Raw genomic sequence first — 19,866 nt, forward strand, 5'->3', positions numbered from 1 at the left:
GTCAGTGATGCCATCCAGCCATCTCATCCTCTGTCATCCCCTTCTCCTCCTGCCCCCAATCCCTCCCAGCATCAGAGTCTTTTCCAATGAGTCAACTCTTCACATGAGGTGGCCAAAGTACTGGAGTTTCAGCTTCAGCATCATTCCCTCCAAAGAAATCCCAGGGCTGATCTCCTTCAGAATGGACTGGTTGGATCTCCTTGCAGTTCAAGGGACTCTCAAGAGTCTTCTCCAACACCACAGTTCAAAAGCACCAATTCTCCGGTGCTCAGCTTTCTTCATAGTCCAATTCTCACATCCATACATGACCACTGGAAAAACCATAGCCTTGACTAGACAGACCTTTGTTGGCAAAGTAATGTCTCTGCTTTTCAATATGCTATCTAGGTTGGTCATAACTTTCCTTCCAAGGAGTAAGCGTTTTTTAATTTCATGGCTGCAATCACCATCTGCAGTGATTTTGGAGCCCCAAAAAATAAAGTCTGACACTGTTTCCACTGTTTCCCCGTCTATTTCCCATGAAGTGATGGGACCAGATGCCATGATCTTCGTTTTCTGAATGTTGAGCTTTAAGCCAACTTTTTCACTCTCCTCTTTCAGGATAGTAGTTCCTAATAATTAAAGCATTGATCACCTTGTATCAGGAGCTTGGCAAGGTGTTTTGTATTTATTAACTCAATCTTTACAGCAAATCCTATGAGTTAGATATCATTTCACATTAACAGATAGGAAAACTGGGAATCAGAACACTTGTCCAGTCACACAACTAGGAAGATGTCAACCTGGCATCTATCTGACTACAAAGTAATGTGTTTTTTCCAACTTACTATCTTTAAGTGTAGCTTTATTAGGTTTGTGGGTTTGGGGGGTTTTGTTTGTTTGTCTTTTAGTTTTTATTTTTAAAGTAACTGTTGTGAAGTATCTCTCTAATACTTACATGAGAATTACTTACTAGTTGCTAACCCTCACCAGTTAGAAATGTAGCAGTTAGAACTGAAGTTAGATTGAACGTATTTTACCGTGTGGCAAAAGATTCGTACAGCATGTTCTGGAAGGATATCTAACAACACAGTGAAGTATGTATTTTCTACATGCTCTCATTCGCTTAAAGGCAGTAGTTCTAGAAGGAATCAATGACTCTTTTGTGTGCCTCCTAAAATTTAATGTGCTCATAGGAATTGGGAGTTACTAGAGGGTGTGTGAACTAGTCACGTTGTGATTCACTTTGGGAAAAAAAAAACTACATGAGTGTGGCAATTTAAAAGTAGAGAGTGGGAGAGGGAAAACAGTTTTTGTTCTACTTTATAAGTTATAAAATGTGTCTTACCATACACACTAGTCAGAAGAGCCTTCAAAGATTGTATCATAGTCTAACTTCTATCTATGTGTGGTTTGTGAGAAATTAGTCTTACGGAAAGGGTTAAATTTGTGCCATGCAATTTGCCATTAACGTATTTTAAAAGATGCAAGACTTCATAGAAATGTGAACTTGTTAAGTCAAATAAATTCAGTTTATAATAGCCTGGCCAATTAAGATGTTTGAACAATATATTTTAAGCACTCATTTAAAAGTACATTTGTACATGGTTGCACTTAAGTCTTATTTTACTATGAAATATAAATATTGTGATAGATGTTCTCTGGGAAAGTAGACAATTTAAAAGAAAAATTTCTCCTGTACTCCCACCAAACATTATCTTTGCTCAAATTGATTTCAACCAATTTCAGAGGGATCCCAGAGTGTTTTATATACAGTTTTAGAGTTTGGTTATCTAAAACTAGAATATCTTTTTATGGTATAACAGTTTTTCAGTGAAATAGTATTCATTATAATAAAATTTTACCTGAACTTCTAGTGAATAAAACTAGTGACTAATTGTTTCAGAGAACTCTGGCAAGTTATAGTCCATGGAGTCACAAAGGAGCTAGACACAACTTAGCAACTGAACTATAACAATTCTTTCTGAGACCTTCTAGGATGTTTGAATATATGCCAGTAGGGAAAAATAATGAAAATCTGATCTTTGTAAATGGTGGTAAAGTCAATAATTAAAATGAATTTTATTTTCGTTTACTGCTCAGTTTATGATTAACATCAGAAAATTCTTATTTTTACATTTAATTACAACCATTTCCTTTCTTTTTTAAAATTTATTTTTAATTGAGGGATAATTGCTTTACAATATTGTGTTGGTTTCTGCATACATCAGCATGGATCAGCCATAGGTATACACATGTCTCCTCCCTCTTGAACCTCCCTCCCACCTCCTACCCTATCACACCCCTCAAGGCTGTCGCTGAGCACTGGGTTGAGCTCCCTGCGTCACACAGCAACTCCCCACCAGCTGTCTGCTGTACACACGGCAGTGCCCCACCCTCTTCATCCCCCACCGTGTCCAGAGGTCTCTTCTCTATGTCTGTCTCCATCGCTGCCTTGCGAGTAAGTTCATCAGCACCGTCTTTATAGATTCCATGTATGTGCCTTAATATGTGATACTTGTTTTTCTCTTTCTAACTTAGTTCTCTCTGTATAAATGGGCTCTAGGTTCATCTACCTCATTAGAACTGGCTCAAATGTGTTCCTTTTTATGGCCGAGTAATATTTCATTGTGTGTATGTTCCACAGCTTCTTTACCCACTCATCTGTCAGTAGACATCTAGGCTGCTTCCATGTCCTAGCTATCATAAATAGTGCTGCAACGAACACTGGGTACATGTGTCACTTTCAGTTACGGTTTTCTCAGGGTAGATGCCCAGTAGTGGGATTTCTGAGTCATATGGTAGTTTTATTCCTAGTTAACCATTTCCTTTCTTAAAAGTATTTTCTACTGTAATTCTTGCTCTTATCTCACTTTATTTTTTCTTAAATAGTATCAGATTACCTCTGTCTTCTGGAGATTATCTGATTATTGTCCTTGTTTTAGGCTTTCAGGATGAATCTGGAAAAACTCAGCAAGCCAGAACTCCTAACACTATTCAGTATTCTTGAAGGAGAGCTTGAAGCAAGGGACCTCGTTATAGAAGCTTTAAAGGTATGTTCTTTAAAAAAGAGAGAGAGAGTGGCCATCATATGTTTGAAAGCCATTTCTTTGGTTAACTAGGATATTTCTATAGTCCTAGTTGAAGTTAAGAGGCCTTGGTATATACACATTGATACTTGCTATAGCAGCCACCCATATGATATGATTTTGGGACTCTGATAAAGCCTTTCTGCCTCCAAATAATTCCTTTAGTCTCTACCTGATGTCTGGACTTGAACTTTATTCTTTACCTTAAGTGCCTTTAGCTGTTTCTGAATGCCAGCCCCTCGAGAACTTGATGAAACCTGCTTTCTTAAAAATCTGTATGCACCCATATTCCATAATTCAGGATATAATATCTGATAGATCAAGGACTCCACTAAGACTATGAATAGATTTCCCTAGACCCTAGATTAAAAATTCTTACTTTTGTTTCACTATTTGATATCTATTAAAATACCCAGGAGTGGGGAGATGATTATGAGAAATCTACTTTCTATTCAATTTTGCTGTGAACCCAAAATTAATCTAAAAAATAAAGTCTAACTTAAAAAAACAATATAAGGGCATAACTTCTTTAAAGTGTCATGAATCTTCTACACCTTGGGAAGGATGTTTTCGTCTGTTCTGAAATCAGATTTGGAGAGGGGAAGAAAAGACCTTAAGGGTATCTGTGAGAGTAATAGGAAGATGATACACCCAAAAGGAGAGAAGTGGCCAAAGAAGATGAGACTTGGGCATGCTGAAAAAAGCATAGGCTCTGCTGAAAACTATTGCTTTTTTCTTTTTTTTTTTTTTTTTGTAGCTTTGTAATGTGTGCTGAGTGATTTCCAGTGGTTTAATTTCTCCAGAGTACGTGAGGCAGTTGCCTTCTGATTGGGGGTGGAGTCTGACTTATTTTCCTCTCCCTGCTTACTTCAGTCTTAGTTTACATGGCATCCCTGAAGATCACATATTTATGGCTTTGACACATGCCTAGTCAAATACAAAGTTCATTGCTCGAGCCTGCCTGTTCTGCCACTAAGCATGACTGTGTGACCTTGGCCAAGTCATTCAGTCTGTCTGAAACAAAGCTTCCTTGTCTGTAATAAGAATAAATGATTAATAACTAGTATTTCTGTGTAACACTGTAATTTGCATGGCATTATAAGTACTCCAATGGTGTAGGATTCATTTCTTCTTTTCCCTTTATTTGTATTCTCTCAGTACATATCATGTACCTCATATCCAAGAAGCAGTCAGTGGTTACTAATCATTTGAATGGATGTTTCTAGTGTGCCCTCAACAGGCTAACTTTTCAGTGACTCCCCCGCCAGCATATATTACATATAAACGTTTACTCTGGTCGGTGACTCATTTCTGCCACATCCACAGGTCTTCCCCTTTTGTCACTCTTGGGGATTTCTCATCCTTTCCCTGTACGTCCCTGAAAACTATTTCTCATAACCCCATCCCAAACTGATTACACCCAGGACACCTTCCCATTTATTATCACATATTTATCTGATCAATGAAGAGAAAAGAACAAGAAAGATTGAAGAAAGTTTGAGTTCATTCCCTGTCCTTACTCCTAAAGTGTGTTGTTTTTCCTGCTTCCTTCTCTTGTTCTCGTCTGAGACTTCTGGCTCTCTTCTCCATAGGAATTACCAGCTTAGACCTGGAAGGGTTCCACTGCCTAGGCTGAACCAGAAAGTGCTTTGTTCATGTCCTCTTAGAACTCAGAAAGCGTTTTCCGAGAGCAGCATTATTATAAATAGCAATCAGAATTTGGGAACTACAATAGTTTGGCAGCATGTTAAAAAGGCTCACCTGAGGATCTGTGCCTATCTGCACTGGGATTCCAGGAAGAAGTTTCCCATATATATCGCAACTGACTTACACAAAAACTTGCGGGCCTCAGCCCTCTCCTAACTGGGATAGGGGTTAAGGAATGACTTCCTCTAATAGAAAAATTGGAAGATGCCCTCTTTGCTTTCTAGCTTTAAAAACCTGTGGAGCTTTATGATTGTTTTGCTAATCCTTATATCCTCTGCACCTGCATATAGATTCTGAATGGTTATTCGTTGAACAGAGGAAATGTATGCCATTGTTTTAAAAGATTGCTATATTTCAAAATGAATGTTGTGAATTATTAAATTTTACAGCCTGCCCTATGTAACATACTGCTTCTGGTTTTAATGTTAACAGATGCTAAGGTGCTTACTGCATGTGTTTTCCTAAAAGAAAATTTTTTTTTCTGTGTGAATCCAATTTTAGTTACTGTAGGCAGCTTCTGACAAGTTGAAAGCGCAGCTTGAGAAGCAAGAGCTGTAGTTAAGAGAGCATTTTGAAATAAGATACCATTCAGAATCAGGCACAAGTGTTGTATTTAGTCTGTGCATACAGCCTGTAGGTGGTAAAGTTCTCTTCTAAGATTTAAACTATATGTAGTTTAGGTGAAATGAATAGCTTCACCAGAAGTGATATATCTTTAAACAGTCTATTGTTAGACAAAGTAGCAGCGGGGAGTCAAAATTGTTTCAGTCCTTTGAGAAAAGCAACTGCCATATCAGATTCTTAAAATGAAATCTTGTTTTATTTGTGGAGTGATTTTTTGTTTGGGCTTTTTTTGTTATTGTTGTTCTTGGTTCTGTAGTATGTCAAGATTTTACTGCATTCTTTCTGTATAGCTCTTGCTTAGCCACAAACACTGTTGCTGTTCTTGAACTAATATGACAGCTTGCTAATTTTCTTCGATTTAGTATTCTGTCTTAATTCATGCTTAGTTGGTTGAAAAGGTTTTGGTCTTGGTTCTTAAATAGCTATGATTGGTTTTTCCCTTATGTTTTAAGTTTTTTGTTTTGCTTTTTTTTCCTCTCTCTCTCTTTACCTTTAAGAGAGATTTTTCCTGGATATAAAATCTATTCTTTAACCTTGCATGTCTGAACAAAACCATATGGTTCACTGTTGGTGTTAAATAAATAGTAAGTCCCATTGGCAAGGGTTAGATTTATATAGGGATGCATTATAAAAGTTCCTGTAGTTTGTAAGTAAATCCTACCTATAAAGTTATAATTGTAAAAGAGCTTCATTCATTTTCCAGAATTCCTGCAGAGTTTCAGATTGCAAATACACCCTTGTAGAGCCTTCATAGTTCTTTTTCTCCCCAAAATATAAAAGCCTCCTCACTCTTCTGTTGCAGCCAAGACATGTTTGGCATAGAACCAGGGAATTCAATAGAAAATAATGTAATCTTCAGCTCTTCTGTATTTGAAGTATAGTTGTTAGAGGCCATTTATACCATATTTGATCCTAAATGAACTTTATATAAAATGATTTTCTGTTTTAGAAGGCATTACGTCAGAGAAAAGCCTTCTTAATGAAAGTCTCTCCCTTTGATTTGACCACTTCATTTACATGAATGAGAACACTATGGGAATCCCTTCCACAGTGAAAGCAGATGACATAGCTCATGAACTGTCCAGGAGAGGTAGGAACCACACAGTTCAGCAGGAGAGGCTCAGTTCATTAATTCTAAGAAAACCTAGGAAAAGCCTCCCAATAGGGTCTGATTACTCTAGAAAAAGAAGAGGGAACATTCATTTTTAAAACTTGGAAGATAGATTTAACTGTCAATAACAGTTAAATAGTTTGAACCTTCCATGTTGTGTGTATTATATCTACGTGTCTCAGATCTGATGCAAAGACACCCTTAACTATGATTAAGTAGAATCTACCCTGATTAGTTTCATTTTATTTTAAAGCATTCTTTAAATTGCTTTTGCAATAATAAATGGTGAAGTATTACAACTTTCACATAGAATAAGCTTAAAGAGTCTTGAATTCCTTTCCACTGATGCCTCAGTCATAAAACAGGTATAACTCTTCTAACATCTAGGATATAACATTGTTGGTTTTGGCCAAAAGCCATTGCAGAATTCCCCAGGCAAGAAAATTTACAGACAAAAATGTTGTAGACAGGACAAGGTTAGAAATATACTTAAGAATTTGAGGCTGTAATATTTAACTATTGGGAGTTTTTTAAACTGCCAGAGTTAAAAATTTTTAAATTGATGTTACATATATGTCTGTGTTAACAATAAATTATTTACTTTTTCCAAAAATATTCTTAAAATAATAATAATTATAAGGATCTTATGGCAGTGCCAAAAATATAGAACAAACAAAAGCTATCATGGAAGGTGCTGTGGCTTAAGAAAATCACAAATACAAGTTCACTGTAAGTTGAGTGTGACATCTGCTTTTGGTCATGGCCTTGTGCTTTTTTTGGAAGTAGATTATTATGAAGGCTGGTCTGAGATGAGGAAGGTAAAATTGAATTTGGCAAAAAACAGACATTGTCCTATACTAGTAAGCTTGTTAAGTGTGTTTGCATTGAAAAAAAAATCAGATATATACTCACATAATAACAGATCTGTGAATATATTTAAATGTACTCAAAGTTGAAGCATTCTTTGTCACCCATAAGCCTGGACATAACAGTTCTTTGACCAAAAATGATCCCATTTTGGTAAATGATTTTTAGGAAGAGATTTTAGAATTGGAGTAGGTAATTTAAATCTTTGCTGAAAGATCACATGAACATAAGCTTATAACTGAGAGAAGTCCAGTTGCTGCCCATATGAGAACTGGGGTATTAAGAATCAAGCAGAACTTTATTTAGGGAATTGAATTATGAGGTTTTTAGATGTACATTCATAACCTTTACTATGAAATGTGTTTTAGAAAAGAATCAGTTGCCATCTGGGGCCATGGCAACTAGCCCCCCAAAAACACATTTTTTATGTGTTTTATATAGTTGGAATTTATATAGCTAATACTTTTTGTTCCTACTCTCTGAATAATGTGCATATATGAAATCCTAGCTTTCAAAAAAGAGGCATAAAGGTGTAATTATTAGGCATTCTACTAAATTACCAACTAGAACCTTCAGCTAAGTGTAGCTGTTAAGAGCATGAGCTTTCATATTAGACAGACATAAGTTTGAGTTCTGCCATTTAACTGTATGATCTTAGACCATTTACCTACCCTGTTAACCTGTATCAGTAAAATGGCACAGTTATCTCAAGAATTAAACGAGACAGTAAATGGTAGTCAAGGTGCTCAGTGCCCATTTACTGTTAGTTATTATTATTAGAACGTAAGTTTTAAAGTTCACCTATTTAGGAACAAAGTTACATTCCATAAAGCAAGATACACTGATAGCATGCTGTCCTTCATAAGAAAGATGAACATTTTAAATTAAAATCTTTGTTATCAGAAGGGCTTGTACTGTAGCTTGTTTTTCTTATGGGAATTGATGGTTTTGAGCTGATCCACCCCCACCCTCACAACCTAACACGTGTATTTTGAGACAGTTGGCAAGGGTTAAGGGTGTACTGTGGGGCATGGAACAGATGTTACATTGCATTCCCTTCTCTCTGCCTTTATAATGAAAACAGGAAATACAGAGACAGTTTGGAAACATTTTTCAAATTGATTTTTTTCCATTGATTTCTTTGCTTATTTCTCTACTGATTGATTTGACATATTTGTTGTATTTTGGCTTTTTATTTGCTTTATTGAGATAAAATTGACATGCATATATTTAATGTATATAAATTGATGTTTTGATGTATCCCCCATGAAACCTTTACTACCATCAAGATAGTGTACATATCCATCATCTTTCAAATTTTCTTCATGCCCCTCTGCAACCTCTTAACCTTCCCAACTCCTCCCCATAACCCCCACCTCAAAACCACCAATCCTCTAGAGGTTAGTTTACATTTTCTGAAATTTTATGTAAGTGGAATAATCATACAGAATGTAATCTTTTATCTGGCCTGGTTCTTTGACTCAGTATAATTATCTTGAGGTCTATGTTGATGTTATATTGTCAGTTCATTCCTTTCATTACCAAGTAGTGTCCATTGTGGGCTTGTGGGCTTCCCCAGTAGCTCATCTGTTAAAGAATCTGCCTGCAATGCAGGAGACCCCAGTTTGATTCCTGGGTCAGGAAGATCCCCTGGAGAAGGGATAAGCTACTCACTCCAGTATTCTTGGGCTTCCCTGGTGGCTCAGACAGTAAAGAATCCACCTGCAGTACAGGAGACCTAGGTTCGATCCCTGAGTTGAGAAGATCGGCTGGAGGAGGGCATGGCAACCCACTCCAGTACTCTTGCCTGGAGAACCCCCGTGGACAGAGGAGCCTGGCAGGCTACAGTCCATGGGGTCACAACTGAGCGACTAAGCACAGCACAGCATAGTGTCCATTGTGTGTGTGTATCAGTTTGTTTTGTCAGTTCATGACAGTGAACATTTACATTGTTTCCAGTTTGGGACTATTGCAAATAAAGTTCCTATGAACATTCATACACAAGACTTTATATGGCACCCCACTCCAGTACTCTTGCCTGGAAAATCCCATGGACTAAGGAGCCTGGTAGGCTGCAGTCCATGGGGTCGCGAAGAGTCGGACACGACTGAACGACTTCGCTTTCGCACTTATATTTCTTTTGGATGAATACCTAGGAATAGAATGGGTATGTTACGTGGTAGATGTATGTTTAACTTTTTAAGAAACGGTCAAATTGTTGTCTAAAGTAGTTTTACCATTTTCGTTCCCACCAGCATGTATAAGAGTTCCGTTTGCTCCACATCCTCACCAGTACTTGATTTGGCCAGTCCTTTTAGTTTTAGTCTTTCTAATAGGTATATAATATGCCATTGCAGTTTTAATTTGAATTTCCCTGCTGACTAATGATTGAGCATCTTTTCATGCTTATTTGCCATCTATGTTGTTTTTCTTCCATAAAATATTTGTTCAAATCTTTTGCACATTTTTAAATTGAGTTGATTTTTTCATTACTGCATTTTGAACATTCCTTGTATATCTGGACTCAAGTACTTTAATAGATATATACTTTAATAGATATATTTTCTCCCTATCTGTGGCTTATCATTTCATACTCTTAACTGTATCTTTTGAAGAGCAGAAGTTTTTCATTTTGATGAAGTCCATTTTATCAATGTTTCTTTTATAGATTTTGCTTTTAGTATCATATAACTAATATTTAGTGTCATATAAGAAATCTTTGCCTAAACTGATGTCAGAAACGTTTTCTCTTGTGTTTCTATAATTTTATAGTTTAAGTTTTAAACTTGGATCTATGATACAACTTCATTTTGTTATATGGTAAAATATATGGATCAAATAATAAATTTTTTTGCTCATGGATAGACAATTGTTCTAGCCTCATTTGTTAAAAAGACTATCCTTCCTTTGTAGAAGGCTTTGGCCTCCTTGTCACAATCCATTTTCCATATATTTTTGAGCTTATTTCTGGATTTTCTGTTCTATTCCATTGCTCCACTTGTCTACCTTGATGCCTGTACCATATTTTCTTGAATACTGTGGCCTTTTATGTAAGTCTTAAAATTAGGTAATGTTAATCCTCCAACTTCTGTTCTCTTTGAACATTGTTCATGGGTCTTAGCATTTCCATATGAATTTTAGAATCAGCTAATTGCTAATCCATGAACATGATTTTTCTCTCCATTTACTCAGCAGTGCTTTATAGTCCTCATTGTATAGGTCTTTAATATCTTTTGTCAGTTTTATCACTATCTCATTGTTTTATGATTATTATAACTAGCATTGTTTTTAATGTTAATTTCTGATTGTTTACTGCTGTTATATAGACATGAAATTGATTTTGTATATTGATCCTTTATCCTGCAACCTTACTAATCTTATGTATTAGTTCTAATAGCTTTTTTATAAATTTCATTGGATTTTCTATAATCATGTTTGCAAATAAAGACAATTTTACTTCTTTTTTTCTAATCTGATTTCCATCTATTTATTGCCTTATTGTATTGGTTAGAACCTCCAGTACAAAGTTAAATAGAAGTAGTATGGATATCTTTGTTTTGTTTCTGAACTTAGGGAGGAAACACTCAGTTTTTCATCATTAAATATGCTAGCTGTAGGTTTTCGTAGATGTTCTTTATCAAGTTGAGGAAATGTCCTTCTGTTTCTAGTTTGCTGAGACTTAGAACAGATTTTGTCATGTGCTTTCTCTGTATCTGTTTTTTGGTTTTTTGGTTGGTTGGTTTTTAGATTAAAAGCTCCAACATGTATTGTTTCATAGATGTTACTATTAGACCTTCATCCCATTTATTAAGTCATTTCAGATAACTTCAAGTTCATAAATTTACAATGAGGTTATAGAGCCCAGGCTTCCCTGATTCCTCAGTTGGTCAAGAATCCGCCTGCAATGCAGGAGACCCCAGTTCAATTCCTGGGTTGGGAAGGTGTGCTGGAGAAGGGATAGGCTACCCACTCCAGTATTCTGGCCTGGAGAATTCCATGGATTGTATAGTCCATGGGGTCGCAAGAGACAGACATGACTGGGCGACTTTCACTTTCACTGTAGAGCGCAGCCAGGGTGAGACAGGATGTACTCCAAGTCTGGAGGGGCTGCGCAGTTCCTCAGTGGTGTCCCCTGTGGGGGCCTGGCCTCCACTGTTTGCTCCTGCACATCTGAATGTGGCCTTTCTCCGGCTGTGGCCGTTTCATCTCCTGATTCTAGTGCTCTGCCACTTTGCTGTCTAGAAGACTGATCCAAGCTTCCTGGCCCCATCTCTTCTTAGGCCTCAAATACATACTGTGAGGTTCAGGAGAGCTTGCCAGTTTGAAGGCTAAGAACATTGGCTTGAAGGAGGAACTGCCATGCCAGCATATACTGTCCTTAATCATACTGCAGAAACTGCTTTCATTCTGGGGATGGTGAGTCCTAAAAGATGATGGCCAAGAAGCAGATGTTCTAAGGGAATTACTCTGAAAGTTTATTCCAAGAGAGAGCCATGTGGCCACCTGCTTTTTATCATATTTCTAATAGCTGCTCCATTTCCTCAAGCGCTGTTGTAAAATCATTTATTTGACTGTTATATAAGGTCTGTTGTTCTTTGAACTGGGCGTCTTCTTTCATCTTCAGCCTTACCTTTAAGACCTGCAACTCCTCCCATCTGTTTTTTGGCTGTTTCGTTAAAAAGCTTCAGCTTATCTTGCAAAGTTTCTAACAGCAATGTAGAGTCCATGTGATCCGTAGTGGCGAGTCTAGGTATGTATGATACCAGGGTCTCACTGCCTGGGTTGAGGCCCTTGCCCTCTAAAACTGCTCAACAGTTGTTCTAAAACTTCTCCATTAGCTCCACCTTCTGGGTCAGGTCCTTCAGGTCTCCCTGAGTTTCATTCAACTTCTGGTGCAACTGCTTGTTGATGGCCTTTAAGAGCTGGTTCTTATTCTCGAGCTCTTCCTCTGATTTCAGTTTACTAAGTGATCTGTAGCTCTTGCTGATGTTCCTCCTGGTGGCAGTGTCTGTAGCTTTCACCTGCCCATTCTCGCATCTTGGTCTGATGATTTTTCTAACATCATTCTCCGAACCTCTTGAACGAGGTCTGGAAGCATCAACTTCTTTGGACTTAACAGGCAATAGGCTCTTAGAAGTGTCTTGAGTTTGTGCGTATGTGGGCAGGCCACTACTTAACACAGAGGAGGGCTGCAAGGTGTATGCCATCTTAACCATGCTGGCATTGTAACAAGGTGGCATGGCTGGGCCCAGGTACCTGCTGCTTCCACCCACAGGCCTCATCCGAGAACTACTTCCCTGGTGGCTCAGACGGTAAAGCGTCTGCCTACAGTGCGGGAGACCTGGGTTTGATCTCTGGGTCAGGAAGATCCTCTGGACAAGGAAATGGCAACCCACTCCAGTATTCTTGCCTGGAAAATCCCATGGACGGAGGAGCATAGTAGGCTGCAGTCCATGGGGTCGCAAAGAGTCAGACATGACTGAGCGACTTCATTTCACATTTTTTTTTTCATGTCCTTGCTGTTTCTGAAATATTGTCTGAAAAAGAATTTCATCCCCTTTCTTACTGACTTTCTCTTAACAAGTAGATTGATGTGGAGTAGCTTTTTTAGCTTTGTCTTATGGCTTTTCTGGGCTTTGCTGATAACTCAGTTGGTCAAGAATCCACCTGCAATGCAGGAGACCCTGGTTTGATTCCTGGGTCAGGAAGATCCGCTGGAGAAGGGATAGGCTACCCACTCTAGTATTCTTGGGCTTCCCTTGTGGCTCAGCTGGTAAAGAATCCACCTACAATGTGGGAAACCTGGGTTCGATCCCTGGGTTGGGAAGATCCCTTGGAGAAGGGAAAGGCTACCCACTCCAGTATTCTGGCCTGGAGAATTCCATGGGGTTACAAAGAGTCAGACATGACTGAGCAACTTTCACATGGCATCTTAGAAACTAGAATTCTCTAACTTCAAATTTTGTGCAGTAGAGTTTAGTAATCAAATTATTTTCCCCAATGGCAAAAGTTAATTTTAATTTAAAAATCAAATCATAAACATTTGCAAAAGAAAAACAAACCAAAAAAAAAAAGCCCTCTGCTACTTTAATGAACTGCTGTCCTTTAAAGCAACTTATATCCTTTGACTTTAATAATTTTAATAGTTTATTGGTTTCTTATGATATTTTTATCAAACAGGAAAAAACAATATATACATTTTTTTACCTTCTGACAGAATATTGTTACCTCTTTCCTAGGAGTAACAAAAGCAGTTTATCTATTTGAAAGAAATTTAATGATTATCTTTTTACATTAAATCATTTAAATTGCATTTTAGTATGTCATATCACAGGAAATAGACATCAAAATGATACAAATGAACTTATTTACAAAATAGAAATAGACTCATAGACATAGAAAACAAATTTATGCTTATCAAAGAGGAAGGAGGGAATGATAAATTGGGAATTGGGGATTATCAGATATACAATATTGTGTATGAAATAGATAAAGAATAAACAAGGACCTAGTGTATAGCACTGGGAACTGTGTTCAGTATCTCATAATAACCTATCATGGAAAAGAATCTGAAAAAGCATATATATATATATATATATATGTATATTTATCATTGTCTGATATCAACTATTTGCTATTTTCTAAGAAAGAAGTAAAAAAAGATACAGCTGTTTAATCACATGTCATCAATTATATTACGTATTGTGGCATTTAGGATGTGTAAGCATAATAGTACCAGAAAAACAAGCACATTTACCATTTAACTGACATCTTCCAGTGGGCTGTTTTTCTTACATCTTTGAGGAAAGAAATGCGGAATTCAGTTTGTAAAATGCTACCTATTTAGAGAAGACACAGTTGTCTAGTAGTTGGGGAAAGCTTCAGAGAAGATTACAGCAGTGGGGAATTTCACTGCATTTTTCAGCCTGAAACTAAAACAAATAAAAAAGGGAAACAGCTTATTCCTGTTGTTTTTACTTCCTCTTATTGTGTCTTCCTTGCATGCGTTAGCCTTGTGATTTATGATTAATCAGAGGTTATTTCTAGTTGTCCCCATAAGGAGAAGAGAAAGAAAGATGAAGAGGTTGCTTCTAAAGTAAAAGCCTGCGGTCCATCATTTACTATTTCAGTTCAGCCAGTTTAGGAATAATTTGAAAGATAGACGGAAACTATCTTGTGTATTTGTTGAAAATCCTTATGGAAAAGAAGTATGTATAGACTCAAGCTGAGAATTTTATTATATAGGAAATTATTTCCTTAGAAAAGCACAGCAATAAATCTATTCCACGAAACCATTCTTGTGTGTGCACAAGTATGCTCATTGCAGTATTATTTAATACGGTATTTGAAAAATATAAACAGCCTAAAATATCCATCAGTAAAAATATAGGTAAAAATATGGGTGCATAACTGATACATCCTTATTATGGAATATTATATAATCACATGTTTTTTAATGAGAAAGCAAAAGCTATGTATTTACTGTCTTCAAAAGCTCTTTAAGACACACTAAGTGAAAACAAGTTGCAGAACAGTTTCATAGAAAATAATATCTGTAATTACACATACACCCCCTACACACACACACACACACACACACGTACATGCTTGAAAAATGTCTGGAAGGATGTCTATCATACTAAGATATGAAGGCTATCAAGATATATCTATCATACTAAGATATGAAGATATGAAGGCTAAGAACCTTCAGAAAAGAAAGAGAAATTGGGTATGTTTAGGAAGGACTTCAGCTTTATCTATGGAGTTAAAATTTTATGAGAAAATAGTCATTTGCTAATGGTGAAATTAAAATAAAAGTTGTATTTCTAAGAAATACAGTATGAGCAGTGGGATGGCAAGGAGTTAAGAACAACATTTACTTTTTAAACTTCAGGTAATTTACACTTCTCACAGAAATCTGTATAAATATAGTTAAGAGAGTAGAGAAGTATAGCATGCCTGGGGCAAGCATGAGCTTACTACCTCTATATCCCTGATTTTCTCCCCAAAAAGCAGACTAAATTTCTGACTGATTTTCAAATTCTGCCTTTGTGTAGGATACCTAAAAGTTATTCTTCCAGAGCAGTTTCTTTCAGAGGTCATGGATTCAAATTACGTAAAGCTAACAACATATGTGTGTGAAGCCAAGAAATGTTAATATAATAGCAAAAGACCTACTACCTTTCGAAGTATTTTTCCTGTCTTCAGTTCCATTATATGTAGTTCATAATATTTCATCATTTAATAACAACAAAAAGTATATTCTGCCTCAAAAAGTCAACTTCACCCAGTGAGTGCTAAGATATGCATAAGTTAAAAAAAAAAGTTTTAATCTAATTCAATACCTAATGTGTTGTCTGTTCAACGAAAGACTGAATTCATTGGTAGACATGAGTATGAGATTATTTAATTCAGAAATCTCTTGTTGATTTGAAACTTCATAAACAGAACTTCTCATATAAGTGTACCTAATACATTTTTGTACAGTTGAAGCATACTTTTTTTCTGTTTTTCTTTGCACTTTATCTTGCTGCACTGCATGCCGCATATCTATTGATAGACCCTAGAAAGTTCTTCAGAAATATTTGTCATCTGAGAAAATAAGTTAAGGCCCTTTAAGTTTAACTTGAATGTATTCAAGCCTCAAAAAATAGGTTGCCACTTATTAATTCATATTTTTGAGAAAAGAGATTTACCTATAGTAATATAGTTTGCCAACTAAAAATTGCCACTCGCCGTCTGGTTCTGCAAGAATGAAGTCACTAGCCACCGCAGTCACTAGCCTTCAACACATCCTGAAAGGAGTTCAGGGCAGAGATCAGGATTGAGGCACTCTGTGCCCTGGGAGGAACTGGCAAAACAGGACTTCAGTAGATATTGTCAAGAGAAGGTTTTATGAGCCCAATTTCTTGCATCTTCTCATATGTAGAAAACCACTGAGATCATTAATGGAGACTTCTGCTCCTTATGACTAGCAGCAACCTCTGCCAAAATGTGAGCCTGACTGTGTTTTCCCATCGCCAGAATCATGTATACAGGACCTTCCCTCTTACTCTTTGGGCACTCCCTCAGGGCTGTCTGGGAGGCTCTCTCCCAGTCTGTACCCAAGTAAAACTTAACTCGCAGCTTTCACACTGTGCATTTTTTTCAGCTGAGAAGTTTCATAATTTCACTGTTGCTGATAATTTCCACTCAGTGACATTATTTACATCTCACCCCTGTATAAAGAAAGAACAATTTGTTCTTCAGACAGGAAATTATTGCTTTGTGTTTGTTTCCATATTTTTAGTCAAGGATACCAAATAATTAGGATATGCACCTTTGTTCACTGTGTATCTGTATTCAACTAAAATATTTTAAAACCATACTGACATTTTACCTCCATATCCTTTCCTATCAAGTTGAGATCTGCATCCCCTAAGTGGTTAGTAATGGGAGTTTTGAGAGGATCAAGGAAAAGGGTACAGTACTTTTTTAAGGGTACAGCATTGCTTGTCTTTCTTCATCTGTCTGGATATATTTACAAAAAATAATGTTTCCTACACTTTTCAACTAAGGACCCCTGTGGGCATCTGTCTAAATTACACATGTCCTTTATCTTTTGGGATATATTTCTTTAACCCCCATTTGGCTTTCACAAAATATTCATTATTCCTCCTTTAGTTACTTTCCAAATTGATAGCTCTGAGTTCTTTTCTGTTTAAAATCTTCCTTTCAGTCTCCTGTCCTTCCTCTCCTGACAGTATCTTTCATCCTAGAAATCATTAAAGGAAAAGAGAACTAAAACAAAGTCTTCCTAGATTTAGAATAGAACCAGTTTTCCTGTTCCTTATAGATTAAAATGGAGAAAGGGTCTAGGTTATCCCATTCTTGTCTTCAGTAACATTTAAAGTTTCCTAATGGTACCAACACTCTAAAATAAAAACAAAAGGAAGGGCTTATGTATCTCCAAACAAAGATTTCCTGTTCTGATCCAGGCATACTCTAATCCCCTTCCGTGCACTTTTATCATGAAGATAAAAGTAGTCTTGGGTCAGAATCACTTGGAATTAATAGTTCAGTTCAGTTCAGTCACTCAGTCATGTCCGACTCTTTGTGACCCCATGAATCGCAGCACGCCAGGCCTCCCTGTCCATCACCAACTCCCGGAATTAATAGTAGCAGTAATCAACTTCCACATGCTTGGTTTCACCATATATTCAGTGCCTTACTGTAGTGATGAACATTACCAGTTCACATTTTACCATTAAACACCCCACAATGCACAAAGAGCCCACTTTTTACTTTTCATTCCTGGCTTCTTTACCCCTTTCCTCATCCTGTTCTCTAAAAAACAATCCTTTTCTGACTGGAGTCCTAAGCCAGCTGGTTGAAACTGAGTAGTAACTAGCTACCTCCCTCCGCATAAGGCTTCAGTGACAATAGAAATTGCCACCTTCCTGTCCTCTGACTTGTGATACAGAGCTTGTTAGAACGCGTAATTAGCACTGTCCTTGCTTCTGTCTGCCTGCCCTGACATCTTGTTCTCGCTGAGGCATGGTTCGCAGACCATACTGGTCCCCTTTTTTCGTTCCTCCCTGTCTCTGCACTCCCTTTGACCATCCTCTTACTCCTATTTACTTGATACACTTAATTGTGAACACTTTTACTTCTCAGCCAAGCAAGAACCCCTTTCCCAAGGCCTTACATTTGCGCAGCTTGTTTCCTGTCATATTTCCCTGTAGTATCAGTCTGTGTTTTTTTAATTGAAGAATCTTGCTTCAAATCAGATTGATAGTTAAGACCTCTCCCACAGTTATACATCTTCAAATCCTTCCGCCTCAGAATCCCCTAACTAGAGAAAGAAGACACCCTTTCACAGCTTATTTATGAGCTCTTTTTTTAGTATTTTATCACTGAAGTTAGTTTCTACATTGTCTGTTAATACATAGTAAAAGAGCCAGAGCACATCTCTAATAAAGATGCTTTTAAAGTATCACACAGTTATAGTGTGCTGTCTGGGTCTCCTTATGTAATACTTCAGAGACAGTTTTTGGATAGTGTGACCCGCCCCCCAACCTCATGGTGTTTCCTGTGATTCATTAAGTTGCTGATAGTCCCATTTATCTGCCAGAACCCACCCACTTCCAGGGTTGGCCTTTTCCTTCCTACTCCTTTTGAGTGTAAGGTCTGAGTCTTAGAAAGTTCTGATCAAACAAATGGCACTTGGTGTTCTTTAAACATTAATGGTATTGTTTAGAAAGCATTCAATAAGCAGAAACAGCTTGTTTATTTCTGCTGTCAGGCCTTCAACTTGTCTGGCAAATTTTAAGCTCTTGAAAGCAGGGGCTTAGTCAAATCTACATCCCCCTAACATCACCCACATCTCTTAGCATAAAAGTACCCAGCAAACATTAAGCATTCAGTGTAAGGATTCAAAGCATGTGCCTGTGAACCAACCATATGTCCAGAAAATTTTCTCAGATTTCTCCAATGCCATTTTTGATTGTCTAACCCTAGTAACACAGACTTTTTTTTCCCACATTTTGTATATTTGATATTAGGTGAAACTTCTCCTGCTTTGTAAGCTTTTATAACATTAATCAATTTAAAACAGTAATGCTGATTCCTTATCATTTCTTTTAGAATTTACATATTTATTATAGCTAAACTGCTTAAAATTATAGATTTAGGAGTTACACTTCTTACGTTCTTCTTTCTATTCTAGTGTTTTTCAGACTTTTTTGACAGGGACACCTAGTCAAAAAGAGACTTTGCATCATGACCCAAGGGATATACCAACACACACACTTGCCCTCACACACATACCTCTAAATTCTTATGCCAAAAGAAAAGTTTCTTGAAATAGCGCTCATAATGTTCAGTGCTCTGCGATGTTTCCAGTTCTGTTCCAGTTCATTTTTAAGTGCTGACCATGACCTCCTAAATTGCAATTCATTCCTCTGACGGACTGGGGAATATCTGTTTACGTGTATTTCTCTTTCAGTTAACATACACAGTACTTACTGTACACCATTCACTCTTCTTCTCCACTACCTACCTGGCCTCGTAGCCTGGGGAAAGTCGCATATTAATGGTCAGTTTCTTCTACAAAGTAGAGATACGGTGCTGTCTACTGCAGAGGAGGCTGTTAGGGTGAGACGAGCTGTGTAAAGCTCTGAGCGCGCTGCCCAGCAGGTAATAAGCTCTCCAGTGTGAGCACCTCTCTTGTTTCTGCTGTTGTTGTTGCTATTAAAATTACTTTGGTTTGAACTTCCCATGTTTCTGAAACACTATATATTATATATAACTTAATTTTCCCTTTAATTCTCGTTATATATATTTACATTTTTAAACTAGAGGTATATTTTAGATCTAGTGAAATGCATCGATGTTAAGTGTTGAGTTCAGTAAGTTTTGACAAATTCCACTCCGTTTGACCTATACTCCTATCAAGACATAAACATTCTAATCACACCAAAAAGTTATCACATGCCCCTCCCTGGTCAT

The 19,866-nt window shown here is 37.1% G+C and overlaps 2 protein-coding genes and 1 pseudogene across 7 annotated transcripts in view; 1 reads left to right on the forward strand and 2 right to left on the reverse strand.

Annotated features, from left to right (window-relative positions):
* The window catches only part of CTTNBP2NL (CTTNBP2 N-terminal like), a 54,468-nt gene that overhangs the window by 16,467 nt on the left and 18,135 nt on the right, over window positions 1–19,866 (forward strand). For 4 of the 5 annotated variants that reach the window (XM_086391828.1, XM_086391830.1, XM_086391827.1 and 1 more), the window contains one exon: window positions 2,925–3,032. In XM_086391828.1, the coding sequence (XP_086247954.1) occupies window positions 2,934–3,032 (99 nt within the window). In that variant the 5' untranslated portion in view covers window positions 2,925–2,933. Of the gene's footprint in view, window positions 1–2,142; window positions 2,441–2,924; window positions 3,033–19,866 lie in introns of those variants that run through there. The other variant, XM_086391826.1, reaches the window with a different exon arrangement.
* The window catches only part of ST7L (suppression of tumorigenicity 7 like), a 169,423-nt gene that overhangs the window by 484 nt on the left and 149,073 nt on the right, over window positions 1–19,866 (reverse strand). The window lies entirely within an intron of this gene.
* Window positions 11,758–17,915, reverse strand: LOC147376059 (small kinetochore-associated protein pseudogene; annotated as a pseudogene).

Source organism: Bos grunniens, chromosome 3, assembly GCF_055505025.1.
Source record: "Bos grunniens cultivar Pamir isolate PY7600 chromosome 3, Bosgru_T2T1.0, whole genome shotgun sequence".
NCBI classification, from domain to species: Eukaryota; Metazoa; Chordata; class Mammalia; order Artiodactyla; family Bovidae; genus Bos; species Bos grunniens.